This window comes from Ambystoma mexicanum, chromosome 1p (assembly GCF_040938575.1).
Source record: "Ambystoma mexicanum isolate Mex_15411 chromosome 1p, UKY_AmexF1_1, whole genome shotgun sequence".
In the NCBI taxonomy this organism is placed as follows: Eukaryota; Metazoa; Chordata; class Amphibia; order Caudata; family Ambystomatidae; genus Ambystoma; species Ambystoma mexicanum.
The window spans coordinates 85,340,955-85,356,005 of record NC_090921.1 but is presented as its reverse complement, the minus strand read 5'-3'; the positions used below and the strand labels follow the sequence as shown (position 1 = coordinate 85,356,005).

At 46.6% G+C, this 15,051-nt stretch overlaps 1 protein-coding gene across 3 annotated transcripts in view; it reads right to left on the bottom strand.

Annotated features, from left to right (window-relative positions):
* The window catches only part of INCA1 (inhibitor of CDK, cyclin A1 interacting protein 1), a 1,084,285-nt gene that overhangs the window by 249,236 nt on the left and 819,998 nt on the right, over positions 1-15,051 (bottom strand). For all 3 annotated transcript variants that reach the window (XM_069605474.1, XM_069606309.1, XM_069607005.1), the window contains one exon: positions 14,953-14,992. In XM_069605474.1, the coding sequence (XP_069461575.1) occupies positions 14,953-14,992 (40 nt within the window). The remainder of the gene's footprint in view (positions 1-14,952; positions 14,993-15,051) is intronic.

Below are 15,051 nucleotides of genomic sequence, written 5' to 3'. Positions count from 1 at the left end.
ACTGTGGCATGGAAGGCCATTTTCAATCTGTATGCAGGGAAGGAAAACCATTTCCCACCCCACGCGGGGGTGCAAGCTTGCAAGTCCGGCAAGCCCAAAGGATGTACACGAGTCCGACTCAACAATCACGGTTCTACCAACAGAGTCCAAGGGGATATGTGCGTGTGATAGAAGAAGTCTAACCGGACGAAGACAACCAAGAATACATGCCTCAAGGACAAATCGCGCAAGTAATTGATGAATATGATGGCCCTCCGGGGGCACGTTGTGAGCCGTCAACCGAACTCCAGAGAGATTATAACTATGACGACACATATGACCCATTGCCCATGATGAGTTTGTCAATCTTATAATGGATGAACAGGAAGCCCAGGAGGCAACAGAATTGCAATAGACATTTGCGACAAACAATTCTGTTTTCTGATTGATTCAGGAGCAACAGTAAATGTCATGGGGGAAAAAGAATTTCTAACGCTATGCAACAAACCGACGCTGAACTCAACGATTTCAAAAATATACCAATGGGGAGCGGATACCCCGCTGCAGTGCATTGGGTCGTTCACAAGAAGACTTACATTTGCTGACAAAACCACCAATACCATTATCCATGTCATTAGAAGCCCCACCAAAGGGCGGTGTCTGCTGAGTTACAAGACAACATTCTGTTTAGGACTAATCAACATACCAGTTCAAGAGGGAGATGTCGTCAAGTCAACGGATGGTCATGATAAGCAGCAAAGCCACATTCGCGCCTTAAGATCTCACGACAACTCAGCCATTACCAAGGATGACATCATCAAAGAATTTCCACAACTGTGTCAAGGTCTAGGCAAAATGAAAGGCCCACCGATTAAGCTACACATAGAATCGGTAGTTCAGCCGGTTCCACAACACCCGCGCAGGGTAGGATTTCACCTACAAGAGGCAGTGTCAAAGGAGCTGAACCAGTTACTGCGGGATGATATCATAGAACCTGCTACAGGGCCAACAACGTGGGTATCCCCCCTTGTAATCGTCCCGAAAGAAGGTGGCCGCCTGAGAGTATGTGTAGACATGCGAGTAGCCAACACTGCCATACAACGGGAGCGACACCCGGGCCCAAAAATTGAGGACATGATAGTTCAGCTAAACAAATCGGTCCTCTTCTCCAAACTGGAATTAAACCAGGGGTACCATCAGTTGATACTTCACCCCGAATCACGGCCAATCACCACATTCGCATCGCATGAGGGACTATTCCGCTACAAGAGGCTAAATTTTGGGTCTTCTCGGCGGCTGAAAGTTTTCACGAGACGATTCGACAAGTCATACGTCCTGTGATAGGGACTCTTAATTACAGTGATGACATTCTGGTCTTCGGGAAGTCTCGCAGTGAACACAATGCAGCGCTCCAGGAAGCATGCCGAGCAGTACAGGATGCTGGACTGACCCTCAATATCGACAAGTGTCGGTTCAGCAAAGCAAAGCTCAAGTTCTTTGGCCATATCTTCTCGGCAGATGGCATGACCCGTGACCTTGACAAAGTGTCCACCATTTTCCACCTTGACAAACCTTCCCAGCCACGGGAGGAAGGAGACTACTTAATGTTATTCATTGATGAACACTCAAGGTTCCCCATTGTGAAACGTGTCAAGTCAACAGCATTTGCTCATGTCGCTGCAACATTTGATGAAGTCTTCAGCGAATGGGGAATACCAGAGACACTAAAGTCAGACAACGGGGCTCCTTTCAGTGGTCACAAATTTGGAATGTTTGCAAAGCACATGGGATTCCGCCACCAAAGAGTAACACCGAGATGGCCGCGAGCGAATGGAATGGCGGAAAGGTTCATGGCGTCTATCAAAAAGACCATGCAAAGAGCACGCCTGGAGGGAGCAGACTTCCATCAAGCGCTTTGTAGAATGTTACGAGATTATCGAAACACGCCTCATGAAGCCACCAATAAAACTCCAGCGGAGCTCATGATGAAATATCAAGTAAGAACCAGGGTCATCAATAATCCAGCAAGGAGATCTGGAGTAGACCATGAAATCATCAGAAGAGATGAAGCGGTGAAGGAGAAAGCTCGTGAACAGACTGATAGGAGAAGGAGAGCACGGTCCAAGGAATTCCAAATTGGAGATGAAGTATGGGTACAAAGGGCTGTAACAAAAAAGACAGATTTGCAGTTCGCACCCGAACCGCTCCAAGTAATTGCGGTCAAAGGAACAATGATAACTGCGACGAATGGTGAACAGGAAGTGACTCGTAATAGCTCAAGGTTCAAGCATGTCGTGAAAGGTGTAGAAGAGAGACCACCTCTCGAAGAACGCAATCTCGAAGAAAGAGGCACTCAGGATGACGAGTGGGTCCCCCTCGAACCACAGGTTCAACGCCATGTCTACCCCGAGGAAGACACCAGCGGCGGCTCCAACCCAGAGTCGCGAGGCAGACCCCAGAGGAATGTTAGGAGACCTTCCAGGTTAGTGGAGGAGTGTTAACTGTGTTGCCACAAGGCTAAGTTTATGTTAAGTGAAAGGACATTTGTGAACGTTGCTTGAAAGGACATTTGTCCGGGGGTGTTGTTATGAGTGAGTGCCCTTTAAGGCAGCTCACTCGTGAAGGGAACGTCACAGGCAGTAGTGACGTATGAGGGGAAGGAGGATGCCGGGAAAAGAGACTTCCAACTTGTATTTGAATAAAGCAGGTTGTTCCTTCCTTCCGCTGGTGTCCGTGTGTTTCTTGGGGATCCCTAACCCCAAACACAATAGAAACAGGAGTCCCAGCGGTGATCCGGTCCCAGACACTCCAAGCAGAGAGATTGGGCATCCGCCCTAGCGGAGCGAAGTTCGCAAGAGGAACAAGTGGCAAATCCCAAATGAGGACTACGCGACCGCCGAACCAGAGCAAGAGAGAAGGACAACAGGAAGGAAAGAAGGTCTTCCCAGTGATGCAAGTGAGTCCAGCCCCGACCACGCAGAGAAAAGGACTGATGGGGGATGCGCGGGGTGGTGCTAAGGAGGGCGGGGTTATGGCCGCGTGCGGTACCCCGCGTAAAAAGAGAAGAAGGACACATTTTTCAATTTGATGCTTTTTTACAAAAGTGCTCTGGGCCCGTCCCACAGGACGGAATGTCCCAAAAGTATGGAGCATAGGGGACGGGCGTAGGAGTATGCACATTTTGAGCAATGAGCTTGCTGCTCGGTCACAGGTCATCACTTTGAAAATCGGCCTCGACCTGCATTATTTTGAAACCACATGGCATGGGCATCATGACCCCTCGCTACGATCAGTCATAAAAGTTTGTTTTGATAACGCTTTATCTCATTAAAGGGAGGAAAGTCACTCATGTGAGGTCTGAAAGTCCATGTCATTGTGTTTCTTTTATAAAAATGTCATAGCCAACACACATTCACCGAAAGGTTGCATATTGATCAAATCACTATAGCTTGTTTACCATCTGCCTGGTTTATTATAAAGGTCTGATGTTGGAGTCACCACTGACCATGTAATCCTAACAGGAAAGCGTTCAGTGAGCGCTGTTGATTTCTTTCAATACATGTTCATTTACCTTCTTAAAGATAGTGGCACAAAAACATTTTTGAAAATGACGGTTAAAATACATATTGGACCAAATGTGGCCTAGACCACCACCTCACCACAGCCCCATCATGAATATTTTCCCCAGGTCTGAGCGCATTCTGACCCTTGTCATGTGAGTTGAGACAGAGGAATGCTTTCATGGATGGTGTCACAAATCAAGGATAGACCTGAGAAATATCTCACCCCCATTGGTCTGGACACTTCAAATTGAATGTAGAATTTGTCCTGCCTGCTTGAGTCCAGTGTCATATGCAGAAGGCAGGTGAAAGATCAAGCGAAGCAACAACTCTAGTGCAATGTACAAATCTACTGGTAGGACAGTGGGGGGGGTGGTGCAGTTTATATACTAGCACAAATCACTGATAGTCACAGTGTTCGTACAGTCTACAGAGCTAACGTTTTTCGTGGACATGCATCAGAAGGGCATCCAGTTAATTCCCCGCCTTGAATTGTGGGATGTGTAGCTCCCAATCTTTCAAATTGGTGCCAAAGAACAAGTTACTCCTTACCTGGTAACGTTCTTTCGATGGGATGTTCCTCTGACGTATTCCTTATCTATGATATTTGTATCTCCAGCTGGCCTCGGAAAAGAAATTTTCCCCAGTAGAGGGCGGTGTGCATCGACGTCCGTCGAGTAGGTGTTCCTCGACAGCCACCGTATCGACGCCGACGTCATCATGCCTATAAATGGCCACGCGCAGCGTCTGTTGCTCAGTTCCGTTTTGTAGAGTAAGGTAGTTATTGCATGAATTGTTACTACCCTTGAAGGAGCGTAAAGTGCAACCACAAGGGAAATGTTACTGCGGGGATGGATGGGAGGGGCGATAAGGAATAAGTCGGAGGAACATCCCATCGAAAGAAGGTTACCAGGTAAGGAGTAACTTGTTCTTCGAAGGGATTGTGTCCTCCGACGTATTCCTTATCTATGATAGACTCCCATAGCAGTGGTATGTGATTGGAGGCGGGAGTAAGAGATGCCATATTACTCTTTAAGAATGAACAGAGTGTAACACAGCTTTGCCAAATCTAGTCTCTTGACTAGAGGAGGAATCCAGGCTATAAAATTTGGTATAGGTATGTGCGGACGACTATGTGGCAGCCGCACATATATCTCGAATTGGTACCCCTCTTTGAAGAGCTGAGGAGGCTGCGATACCCCTGGTCGAATGAGCCCTTAGATTTTGAGGGGGCTCTTTCCCTGCCAGTTTGTAGCATTCCAGAATGGCTAAAATAATCCATCTGGAGATGGTTTGTTTGGTTATTGGTAATCCCAACTTATGTCCTGCATAACCTACAAAGAGTTGGTCTGCTTGTCTAATTTTAGCAAGTCTACTGATATAAAAACTCAAGGCTCGCTTAGGGTCCAGCCTGTGTAGTCTCTCTTCCTCTTTCCCCGGATGGGGAGGAGGATAGAATGAAGGTAAAGTAATCTTCTGAGTAATGTGAAATTCAGAAACTACCTTTGGGAGGAAGTTAGGCTTCACCTGTAGAACAACTTTGTCCTTGTGAAAAATTGTATGAGGAGGTTTACAAGATAGGGCTTGTATCTCGCTAACCCTTCTAGCAGATGTTAATGCTACCAATAAAACAGTTTTGAGGGTGAGAAACCTCAATGAACAAGAGTGGAGTGGTTCAAATGGAGCACCCTTTAAGAAATTTAAAACTAGATTTAAGTCCCATAAGGGAACTTGGAATGGTCTTGGAGGGTAAACATTAGTTAAACCTTTCAGGTATTGTATTACCAATGGAATTTTGAAATATGAAGGCTCCTCTGCAGTGCGCTTAAAGATCGATAGCGCTAATAGTGCCAACTTGAAGGCCTGAATTTGCCAAATTAAGTAAGAAGGATAACACCGCAGGTGTACCACATGAAAAGGGTTCGATATTCTTTTCTCTGCACCAGCTGCAAAATGTATTCCAACGGCAGCGGTATAGAGTTTTAGTTGCTGGCCTTCTGGTCGAAAGCAACACCTCCATGACGTCATCTGGAAGGTCCCAATCCTTGTACCTCAATCTTTCAGATACCAAGTGTGAAGGTTGAGGGTCTTGATGGCTGGATGGAGAACCTGACCTCCCTTCTGCGAGAGAAGATCCTCTCTGTACGGTAGACGAATTGGAGGGTGGATGGACATGTCCAGAAGGTCTGGGTACCACGTTCTCCTGGCCCAATCCGGGGCAATTAGGATCATGGTCTTACGAAACCTTCTCAACCTCCTGATCATTTGAGGAATGACAGGGACCGGAGGAAACGCGTACAGAAGTGGGAACTCCCAGTCCACTACGAACGCGTCTCCTAGAGCTCCTCTCGGGGGAAATTCCCTTGAGCAAAATCTGTCGCACTTCCTGTTGATACTGGTGGCGAACAGATCCACTTGAGGGGTTCCCCAAAGGGCGCAGATCTCTTGAAGGACTTCCTGAGCTAGCTCCCACTCTTGGGAGACTGTGTTCTGCCTGCTCAGAGCGTCCGCTGTCAAGTTCTTCTCTCCGGCTAGGTGAATTGCGATAGAGAGATTCCTTCCTGAATTGCCCAAAACCAGAGCTGCATCGCCCTCTCTGCACAGTGGCAGTGACCCTACGCCTCCTCTTTTGTTGAGGTAGTGCATGGCCACTGTATTGTCCGTCATTATCAGGACGTTTCTCCCCCGTACAGACGCCAGAAAAGCCTTCAGTGCCAGTCTGATGGCTCTCAGCTCCAACAGGTTGATGTGTAGTCTGGTCTCCGATGGAGACCAACGACCGCTGATAGTCAAGTCGTTGGCATGGGCTCCCCACCCGTGAGTGAGGCGTCTGTGACTACTGTTATCTCCGGCCATGGTTGCCAAAACAGTTCTCCTTTCAAGATGTTCTCTGGATAGGCCCACCATTGAAGGTCGTGGGCTACCTTGTCCGGAATCCGGAGGAGATCTGTCATCCTCCCTGAGAATTGTGACCACTGAGTCCTCAGTGCCCACTGAAGGGATCTCATTCTCAGGCGAGCCTCTGGCAGAAGGGATATGCAGGATGCCATGAGGCCTAGTAACCTCAAAAAGTCGTAGGCTGGGAGACGTTGGGCATTTTGAAACCTGGTGACCATCTGCAGAATATCTTGAGCCCTCACCTCTGGTGGCGAAGGCATTTCCCGGGGACGTGTCCAGGACTGCTCCAATGAACTGGAGTCTCTGTGATGGTATCATCTGTGACTTCTTTAAATTGAGGGAGAAGCCCAGCTTGTGAAGGAAGTGGCAGACATAATCTAGTTGGATCCGGGCTTGTTCCGAAGAAACTGCTCTGATCAACCAATCGTCCAGGTAGGGGTAGACATGAATCCCTTCCCTCCTTAGACTTGCAGCCACAACCGACATTAGCTTGGTGAACACCCTGGGGTCGGAGGTCAGCCCAAATGGCAGTACTCGAAATTGATAATGAGAGTTGCCAATTGCGAACCTCAGGTACTTCCTGTGCTTGGGATGGATTGGCACATGGAAATAAGCATCCTGAAGGTCCAGAGATACCAACCAGTCCTGAAGCTGGAGGGCCTGAAGGATTTGAGAGAGAGTTACCATCTTGAACTTGTCCTTCCTGAGGAACTTGTTCAATTCTCGTAAGTCCAGGATGGGTCTCAGTCCTCCGTCTTTCTTTGGTATGAGAAAGTAGGGGAAGTACCAGCCCTTGTTCCTGTCCGCTACAGGTAACAGTTCTATGGCACCTTTCTTTAGCAGGTCTACAATTTCCTGCAAGAGGAGCGGATTCGGGACTTTGAGAGAGCTGTTCCCCGGTGGATGGCTCTGAGGGATGCGTAGAAAAGGCAGGCAGTAACCTTGGGCAACTGTCTCCAATGCCCAAGCATCTGACGTAACAGCCTGCCATTCCGTCAGATGGTGAGTTAACCTGCCCCCTACAGGTGTCTTGTGATGGGAGACCTCAGAGTGGTTTGGGAGCGGCTGATGCAGTTGCCGAAGGTAAAGCGGCTCCTGCTCCTGCTGATGTGGCTTTCTTTCCTCTAACCCCTCCACCACGGGTAAATTTTCCTTGGCCTCTTTGAGCTGGCCGTCCTCTGTCTCTTCCATATGAGGAATAATAGCGAAAGGACCTTCCTCTCCAAGAGGATCCTGAGGGACGAAAATTAGTTTGGCGGATTGCAGCTCCTAGTGACTTGGCTGCTGCTTTAGATGTTTGCAGTTTTTCCAAACTGTCATCCGCCTTTTTACCAAACAGGGAAGAGACGTCAAAGGGCATATTTAAAAGTCTGGCCTGTATGTCAGAAGCAAAGCCGGACTTTCTCAACCACGCATGCCTGCGGATTGTGGTACTTGCCGCCATGGCTCTGCTGATACTGTCAGCAGAATCAATGCCAGTTTGAAGGGATTCACACATTGCATCTTTACCATCTCTGGTGATATGTAAAAATGCGTCCCTTTCTTCTCCTTCCTGGAGGCAGTCAGCCGCTGATGAAGCACACTCCCAAAGAGTGTGGCTGAACCTAGCAAGCGTACAAGTCGCATTAATAGATTTTAAAGTCATGCTACAGGCCGAGAAGACTTTCTTAGCCATGGCATCATATTTTTTATCATCCCTATCCTGTGGAGCAGTAGGGTATGCAGATGTACTGCCTGATGAAGTTGCAGCCTGGACCACCAGACTCTCTGGAGTAGGGTGCTTAGATAGGCATTCAGGGTCAGCAGCAGATACCCTATATTTCGCTGACAACTTCTTGTTAACCGCAGGGACAACTTCAGGAGTTTCCCAGTTAGTTAAAATCTTTCTTTGTAAAGCAGAATGAAAGGGAACCACAGGATCCTCCTGTGGACCTTTATCCAGAATATCTGTGAGGTCATCCTGTTGAAAAACAGGTGAAGGCGCAGACCAACCCATTAACTCCATAATTCTTGACATTAGGGTTCTATAAGGGGTTTCAGCATGTTCCCCTGGGTCTGGTTTGACAAATTCCACTTCTGGGGAAGTGTCTAGGCCACTTGCTTCCTGTAATACATCCTGAAGGTCTTTCAACCTTCTTTCCTCAGAGGCAAAAGTCTCTGGTTCAGGTGATGTGGTCCTCTGCAGCCCAAAAGGCCTTTCTTGATCAGAATCTTCCCTTTCTTCATAAATTGAAGTTAAGGGGGGATGCTCTGGCCTGTGAAATGGTATAAAACCCATCTCTAAAGCAGAGGGAGCCATCATCAGTGGCCTTGAAAAGGTTGATGTCGTCGACGCCGATGTAAAAATCCTCGAAGGCGCCGACAAAGGCGTCGAGAAAACTGGAAGAGGCCTCGAAGAACTCGAGAGGATCGGAATCCTGCTCGAGGATGTCGACGACGTTCTCGACGTCGTGTCGGAGGCTCTCAGTGTAACCGTTGGCTGTGGAGTAGCCGTGGGTTTTTCTTTTATCGGCGTCGATGTCGGCGTCAACGCCGGCGTCGACTCGATCGACGGATGCGTCGAAGAACCCTTCGATAATGGCGTCGTTGGCGCCGATCTATGCTTCGAAGGGGCTTTCGACAATGGCGTCGAAGATGCTTTACTTCCCGATGGCTCATGGCGCTTTCGGGTCGACTCTTTCGCCGGGTGCTTCGACGCGCGGCGTTTAGATTGTTTGGGCTTTTCACCCGGGGTATCACCCTCAGCTGACTTCGAGGGGGTCGAGGCCGCTTTCTCGAAGACGCTTAGCATCTTTTTTCTGAATTCCTCCCACTCAGCCTGAGAGCTGTTTTTTGTGGGGCAATGTACTCTTTCAGGGGAACTAGAAGACGACGACAAAGGAGATCTTCTACGTCTCTTTTTCTAGTGTCTAGACCTCAACGAGTGGCGGGGGCCACTTCGAGACCTAGACCGAGAATGCTTTCGAAGGTAAGGAGACGAATGTCTCGACTCTACCGCAGAAACTTTCGAGGAAGTTAAAACTGACTTACCTCTCTCGAGCTTCCCTTTACGCTCCTTCAAGGCTTTCGCCGTCATGGATATGCATTCCTCACACTCTGAACACTGGTGTTCGATTCCCAGACACCAGAAACAGATCCTGTGAGGATCCGTCAATGACATTTTCTTCACACAGTCTCGGCATTTTTTGAAACCGGACCGAGGAGTCGTCGGGTCGGAGGAGGAAGCCATCGAGTACGAGTCGGTTTTCTCGAGGAAATATGAATATATTTCGACTGACGAACTGAGCAACGGTATTCCGAGGCACACGAAGCGCGGAAAAACAGAACTGAGCAACGGACGCTGCGCGTGGCCATTTATAGGCATGATGACGTCGGCGTCGATACGGTGGCTGTCGAGGAACACCTACTCGACGGACGTCGACGCACAATGCCCTCTACTGGGGAAAAAAAACATTTCCGAGGCCAGCAAGCTGGAGATACAAATATCACAGATAAGGAATACGTCGGAGGACACAATCCCTTCGAAACTACAAATCGGCTGATCTTTAACCCAACTCTACTGATCACAGAGAAAGAGCAGTCACAGCATCAAAGCTGCATTTACTAATGTGGCCTCACTTTCTTTATGCTCTTGTCTTCCAAACAAGGTCCCTTTGGCAGGCACCACATCCCACAGTGCAAGATCCAGACTGCGCAGCACTTGCTTACTGCAGCCTTTCCAAATCAGATTGAAAAGCTCACTTAGTAGCTGCAGGCCCTAAAACGGTATACCGGTATAAACAATGTGATGGTTAATATAGTTCAATTAAGCTGTTCACAATATCTATAACGGTATACCGTTATGCTGTTACACCCCTAGCTGCGATGTAGTTGAACTCTGCGGACTGCGCTGATACCATCTGCTGTTTGGTTCCTCAGATGATGTTCCTTCAGGAGGCTGTTCTTTTTGTTTCTCTACTGTTTACAATAAGGATTGAGTAAAGTTTGTGTCAGGAGCGCAGCCAGTCATTAAAGGGGTCACAAGATTACCATATACCTTAGGTCCCACCAACCTCATAAAAGTGTTATTGTCTGGTGGGAGGGATTGTAACTTGTACCCCTCTCTGAGGTCTTCCTGTCTCTTAAGGGGGGGGTTACCTCCAGAGGGATTCTGCTTATCTTGTCCCCTATGGGGTGTTAAGCATAGCAGGATCACCTCCCTTTTCCTTTGGGGATAGGTGACAATCTCCTCCGAATTCGTCATAATGTCGACCCTTCATAAATTACTAGCTCACAACAACATATACTCATATGAATAATAAATGCATACCACATTTCACATCGAACATCAACTAATATTTACATGTGAAGTACAAACAAGCACACATACAACATCAATATGCAAACTGAACAACAAAATACTGTTAGCCCATCAACACATCACACATTAGCAACCAAAACAAAAAAGGAGAGTTAATGTCTCAGCAATGTTGCTTTTATTTCATTTTACATTTAGTGATGAATAAGCATTCACAATCTTTAATAATAATATCTTTTATTGTGATTTAACACTATTTGTATTTTACACAAAATATAAAATACAATATAATATTCATAACATAGCATAATACCAACATAATCAGCACAATGTTATATTCATTTGATAGGAGCACCAAAGCAAAACTGTAGAAAAGCTATCTTCTTGACACTCTGCTTAGGTTCTTCAAGTAAGCTTTATTCACAGTTAATTCAAGATGTTATAGAGCGAACCACTGGTTCCCATCACCCAGGCGACTTCTCCCAACTTACTCTTACTGGAACCTTTACACAGCATTGACACCCAAACATTCCGCTGCAGCACACCAACATCATCTCAGCTCATCGTACACATTCATACATTGAAAGCACTTCACAAAACATCTCCCTCTCTACACACACACACACACACAAAACCACGAAAGGATAGACATGGGGAACACACTAACGCGGCATCTTTTTAAGGAGAGATGCAACTTGTAAAAGTGTGGGAAGCGTCGTCCCCCCAACATACTCCACATGCGTACACGGAGGGCATCCCCCTCTCTACATTTGCTGGCTTCCATGCAGCACTCTTCAACATTTCGGGATATGCCAACATCCCTAACTTGGTGCGGAATATCGTCTGCTTACTATCACTTCTCTCACATGTAGGCGCTACTCTCCAATCCCACATATACACAGGGAAGGCGCTACCCACCAATCCTAGTGGGACATGACACTCACATAAACACTTAGAAAGCGCGACTCTCCAACCTTGTGGGACACCATACAGCCACAGTCACACTTGAAAGAAGCTACTCTCCGCTCTGTGGGACACCATACCCTCACTTCTCTCACGGAAGACACGACCCTCCTCTCTGTGAAACTCCATGACAACACACTTCTCTTAAGAAAGGGGCTAACCTCAAACCCGGTGGGACATAATCTACATACACACTTAAGGAAGACACTTCCCTCCCACCTTATGGGTCACCTCAGCCATATCCTCACTCTCAGAAGGCGCTGCCCTCCAACCATGTGGGACACACTATTCCCATCCACTACATCATCCATCTCCTCTCGGGGCATTATCAACACACAAAATTCAACATGCCCCCACATAACAATTTACATTGTTCTTCTCGAATTCTACAGCTAAATTACTAAGTGTCCATGCTGCATATATAGCCCTGAAAATCCTCAAAAGGGTTAAATCTAGGCACTACTCAGGCTCTCATAACACTCCAGGCACTCTCCTTGCCCCTTAATAACATTTACTTTAACTGCTAAAATTCCATAGGTGCGTTGCACCTCTAACCTTTAAATCCTCAAAATGGTTAAACCTAACATGCGACTAACCATACCCAGAACCTCTCCTCACACAGTACAATACAAGCAAAGGGTACAATTCTGATATAAGATGAGGGCTTGTAACTCATGCCCATTTTACCATTAAATCTGGCATGACAGTTGAGATCATCACGGCATCCGGCTCGACTCACATTACAACCTGAACTTCTCTGGATACCAAGCATTAGTCCTTTCAATGTCTGCACCAGCACTTCACGTCTCACGAAATACCATCAAGCAAATATGCCACGTCAATAAAGCAAAGCATGGCTGTTCACCGGCTCCCCTTCATGGACGTAACGCCGCTTCCAGCACTTCACCTGAGATCGGTGCAGATTGCCTCTCGAATCGATCCTCAACAACTCCTTCCCACACGCAGCTAGATACATGTCCATTACCTGGTTTGCTTTAGCGTTGCAAGCCTCATTTCCATTATGGCAGATGCCCCTTTATGGTGCTTTTCTCATAACAGTTTACCCTCAGAATTTGCTCGCGTTCTTGATCGACCATACACCGCGCCAACAACGTGATGTCACCATTGGATTCTTGAACATCCAAGGAACCTCAGCTCCGAAGGCTCTCCTCATAAACAGCCCCTTGACCAGTGGAGCCCAGCCACAGCCCTTAATTCTCCCTTCAGAGTCCTGGGCGGACTCGCCATCCCCTATATCCCCCGTATGTTTCTGGGTACAACTTGACCGCTCACAACCATACGTGCTGGGGAAACCACACACTTTTGGCACAGAACCCACACTCCTTATGGCTTCTGTCCGTGTTTCTCTGCATTCACGATAGCACCCTGCAGTGCTGTTGGCTACGCTGTTGGCTCTGATGGTTAAAATCCGTACCTTAACTGTCGTATGCTGCATGTCTTTACTATGTCTTTCAGGTCCATAGCTGACAGGGGTTAACTCTACAGACCGTCTGCCCCTTCTCCTAATGATATACCCCTTTCTATGGTAGGGTTGTTGCTCACTCATCTGAGCGCAGGCTGTCTATCTCTAGTTCCTTTTCTCTTCGCCCTGGATACAACCTCCTTGGGGCACTTTTGTGCCACGCTGCGACCTGGCAGATCTCCGTTATTTTCATGCTCCTTCTTGTTGATTTGGACAATTAAATTGCTAAATAAAAGTCCATCTTGCTCTGTCCTTCGCCTTAGTATACTTTTCCCTTTCTTCCCATGGGCCTGTGGGGACTTACACTTCTTCCTTTTAAGCCCCTTTTTAACTTCCTTTGTACTATGCACTGGGGCTCCTCTCCACTTCTTGTACTTTTACAAAGATAATTAATCTTTGGACTCCATGACTCTCTATATGACCTGTTGGAAGCTGGCCTTTTTTCTCACTTTCTTCTTCGGGGATTTCAGACCGAGCTTCTTTACCCTTCACCTTCTTTCTCCCTTGGGTGATGGGACTCACCTTGGGGGGCAGTGGTTCCTCTCCTTCTCTGCTGCTCCCCTCTCAGCAGACTGCTCTTCTTTTCTTTATCTTTGCACGCACGTTCCTTTTCCTTTGTTTCCTCGTTGCCAATGTAGAAAAGCTATCTTCTTGACACTCTGCTTAGATTCTTCAAGTAAGCTTTATTCACAGTTCATTCAAGATGTTATAGAGCGAACCACTGGGTCCTATCACCCAGGCTGACTTCTCACAACTGACTCTTACTGGAACCTTTACACAGCCTTCACACCCAAACATTCCGCTGCAGCACACCAACATTCTTTCAAATCAACATACACATGCATACATTGCAAGCACTTCACAACAAAAATAAAACAAAACAAAGCAAGATAATAAATATAACACACACATAACAGAACAACCAAAACAAGACAATAATAGAATGATAATTAATGATAAGTGTAGATTCCATATAATAATAATAATATACTCCTCATTACAATTAATAAGTCATAAAATCAAGCATTTCAAATGCATAAATTGGTTCAATACATATGACACATGACCTTCGTTAGCTCTATGTTACCATTCCCAAAGTAGGGTTCCAACTAATTAAATCGAGATAGAGTGCCTCAGGCTGCTCTATCGACTATCTCATAGATCCAGCAACAGAGTTTATCAATAAAAGCGTAAAGCTCCATTGCTGAGCATTTTGAAGATTAATGCCTAGGGAGGAGCCTAAGACAATAAAAGTACATTTTTCACCTGTGACCAAACTCTATATAAGGCTAATTGGGCTAAAATAGTATAAACATTTAAGCAGTAGTCCCAAAATTATTCCTACTGAATTGCCTCGTACCTATGGATGTGGCTGCCAAGATTGCACATATATAAAGGGCCCAGTTTTACACACTGGGTTAATACGTGCCTGGCAGTTTCACTTTTGCCTGTCGTTCCACAGATACGGCAATGCCGCTTCTCCACAGCCAAGCCCATCTGTGGTCTCAGTACAGATAGATCAAGGAAGTCGATTTATGCAGAGCTTCAGTATGAATTGTCTGACTGTTGTACAGGACACTTTGTCAGATAAGGCTGGGGCTTTCTATAGCGATGGACCACATGAGATACAGCACCATATCCCTTCTACTTCGAGAGATGTAGATGTAAATCTTTGTAGCTTTAAACTGTAGTAGATAGTAAATGTCCCTTTCTTTGAATTTTCCCCACTGAAATACAAATACATATATGTAGGAATTTGTTAAGGAACATACCAGCGATGGTGATGTTTTGTTTTCTTCCATCCAGTTGAGGCTGGAAAATATGGAGGTAAATAATTAATTCGACCAAAATGATTGGTGGGCACTTTATTG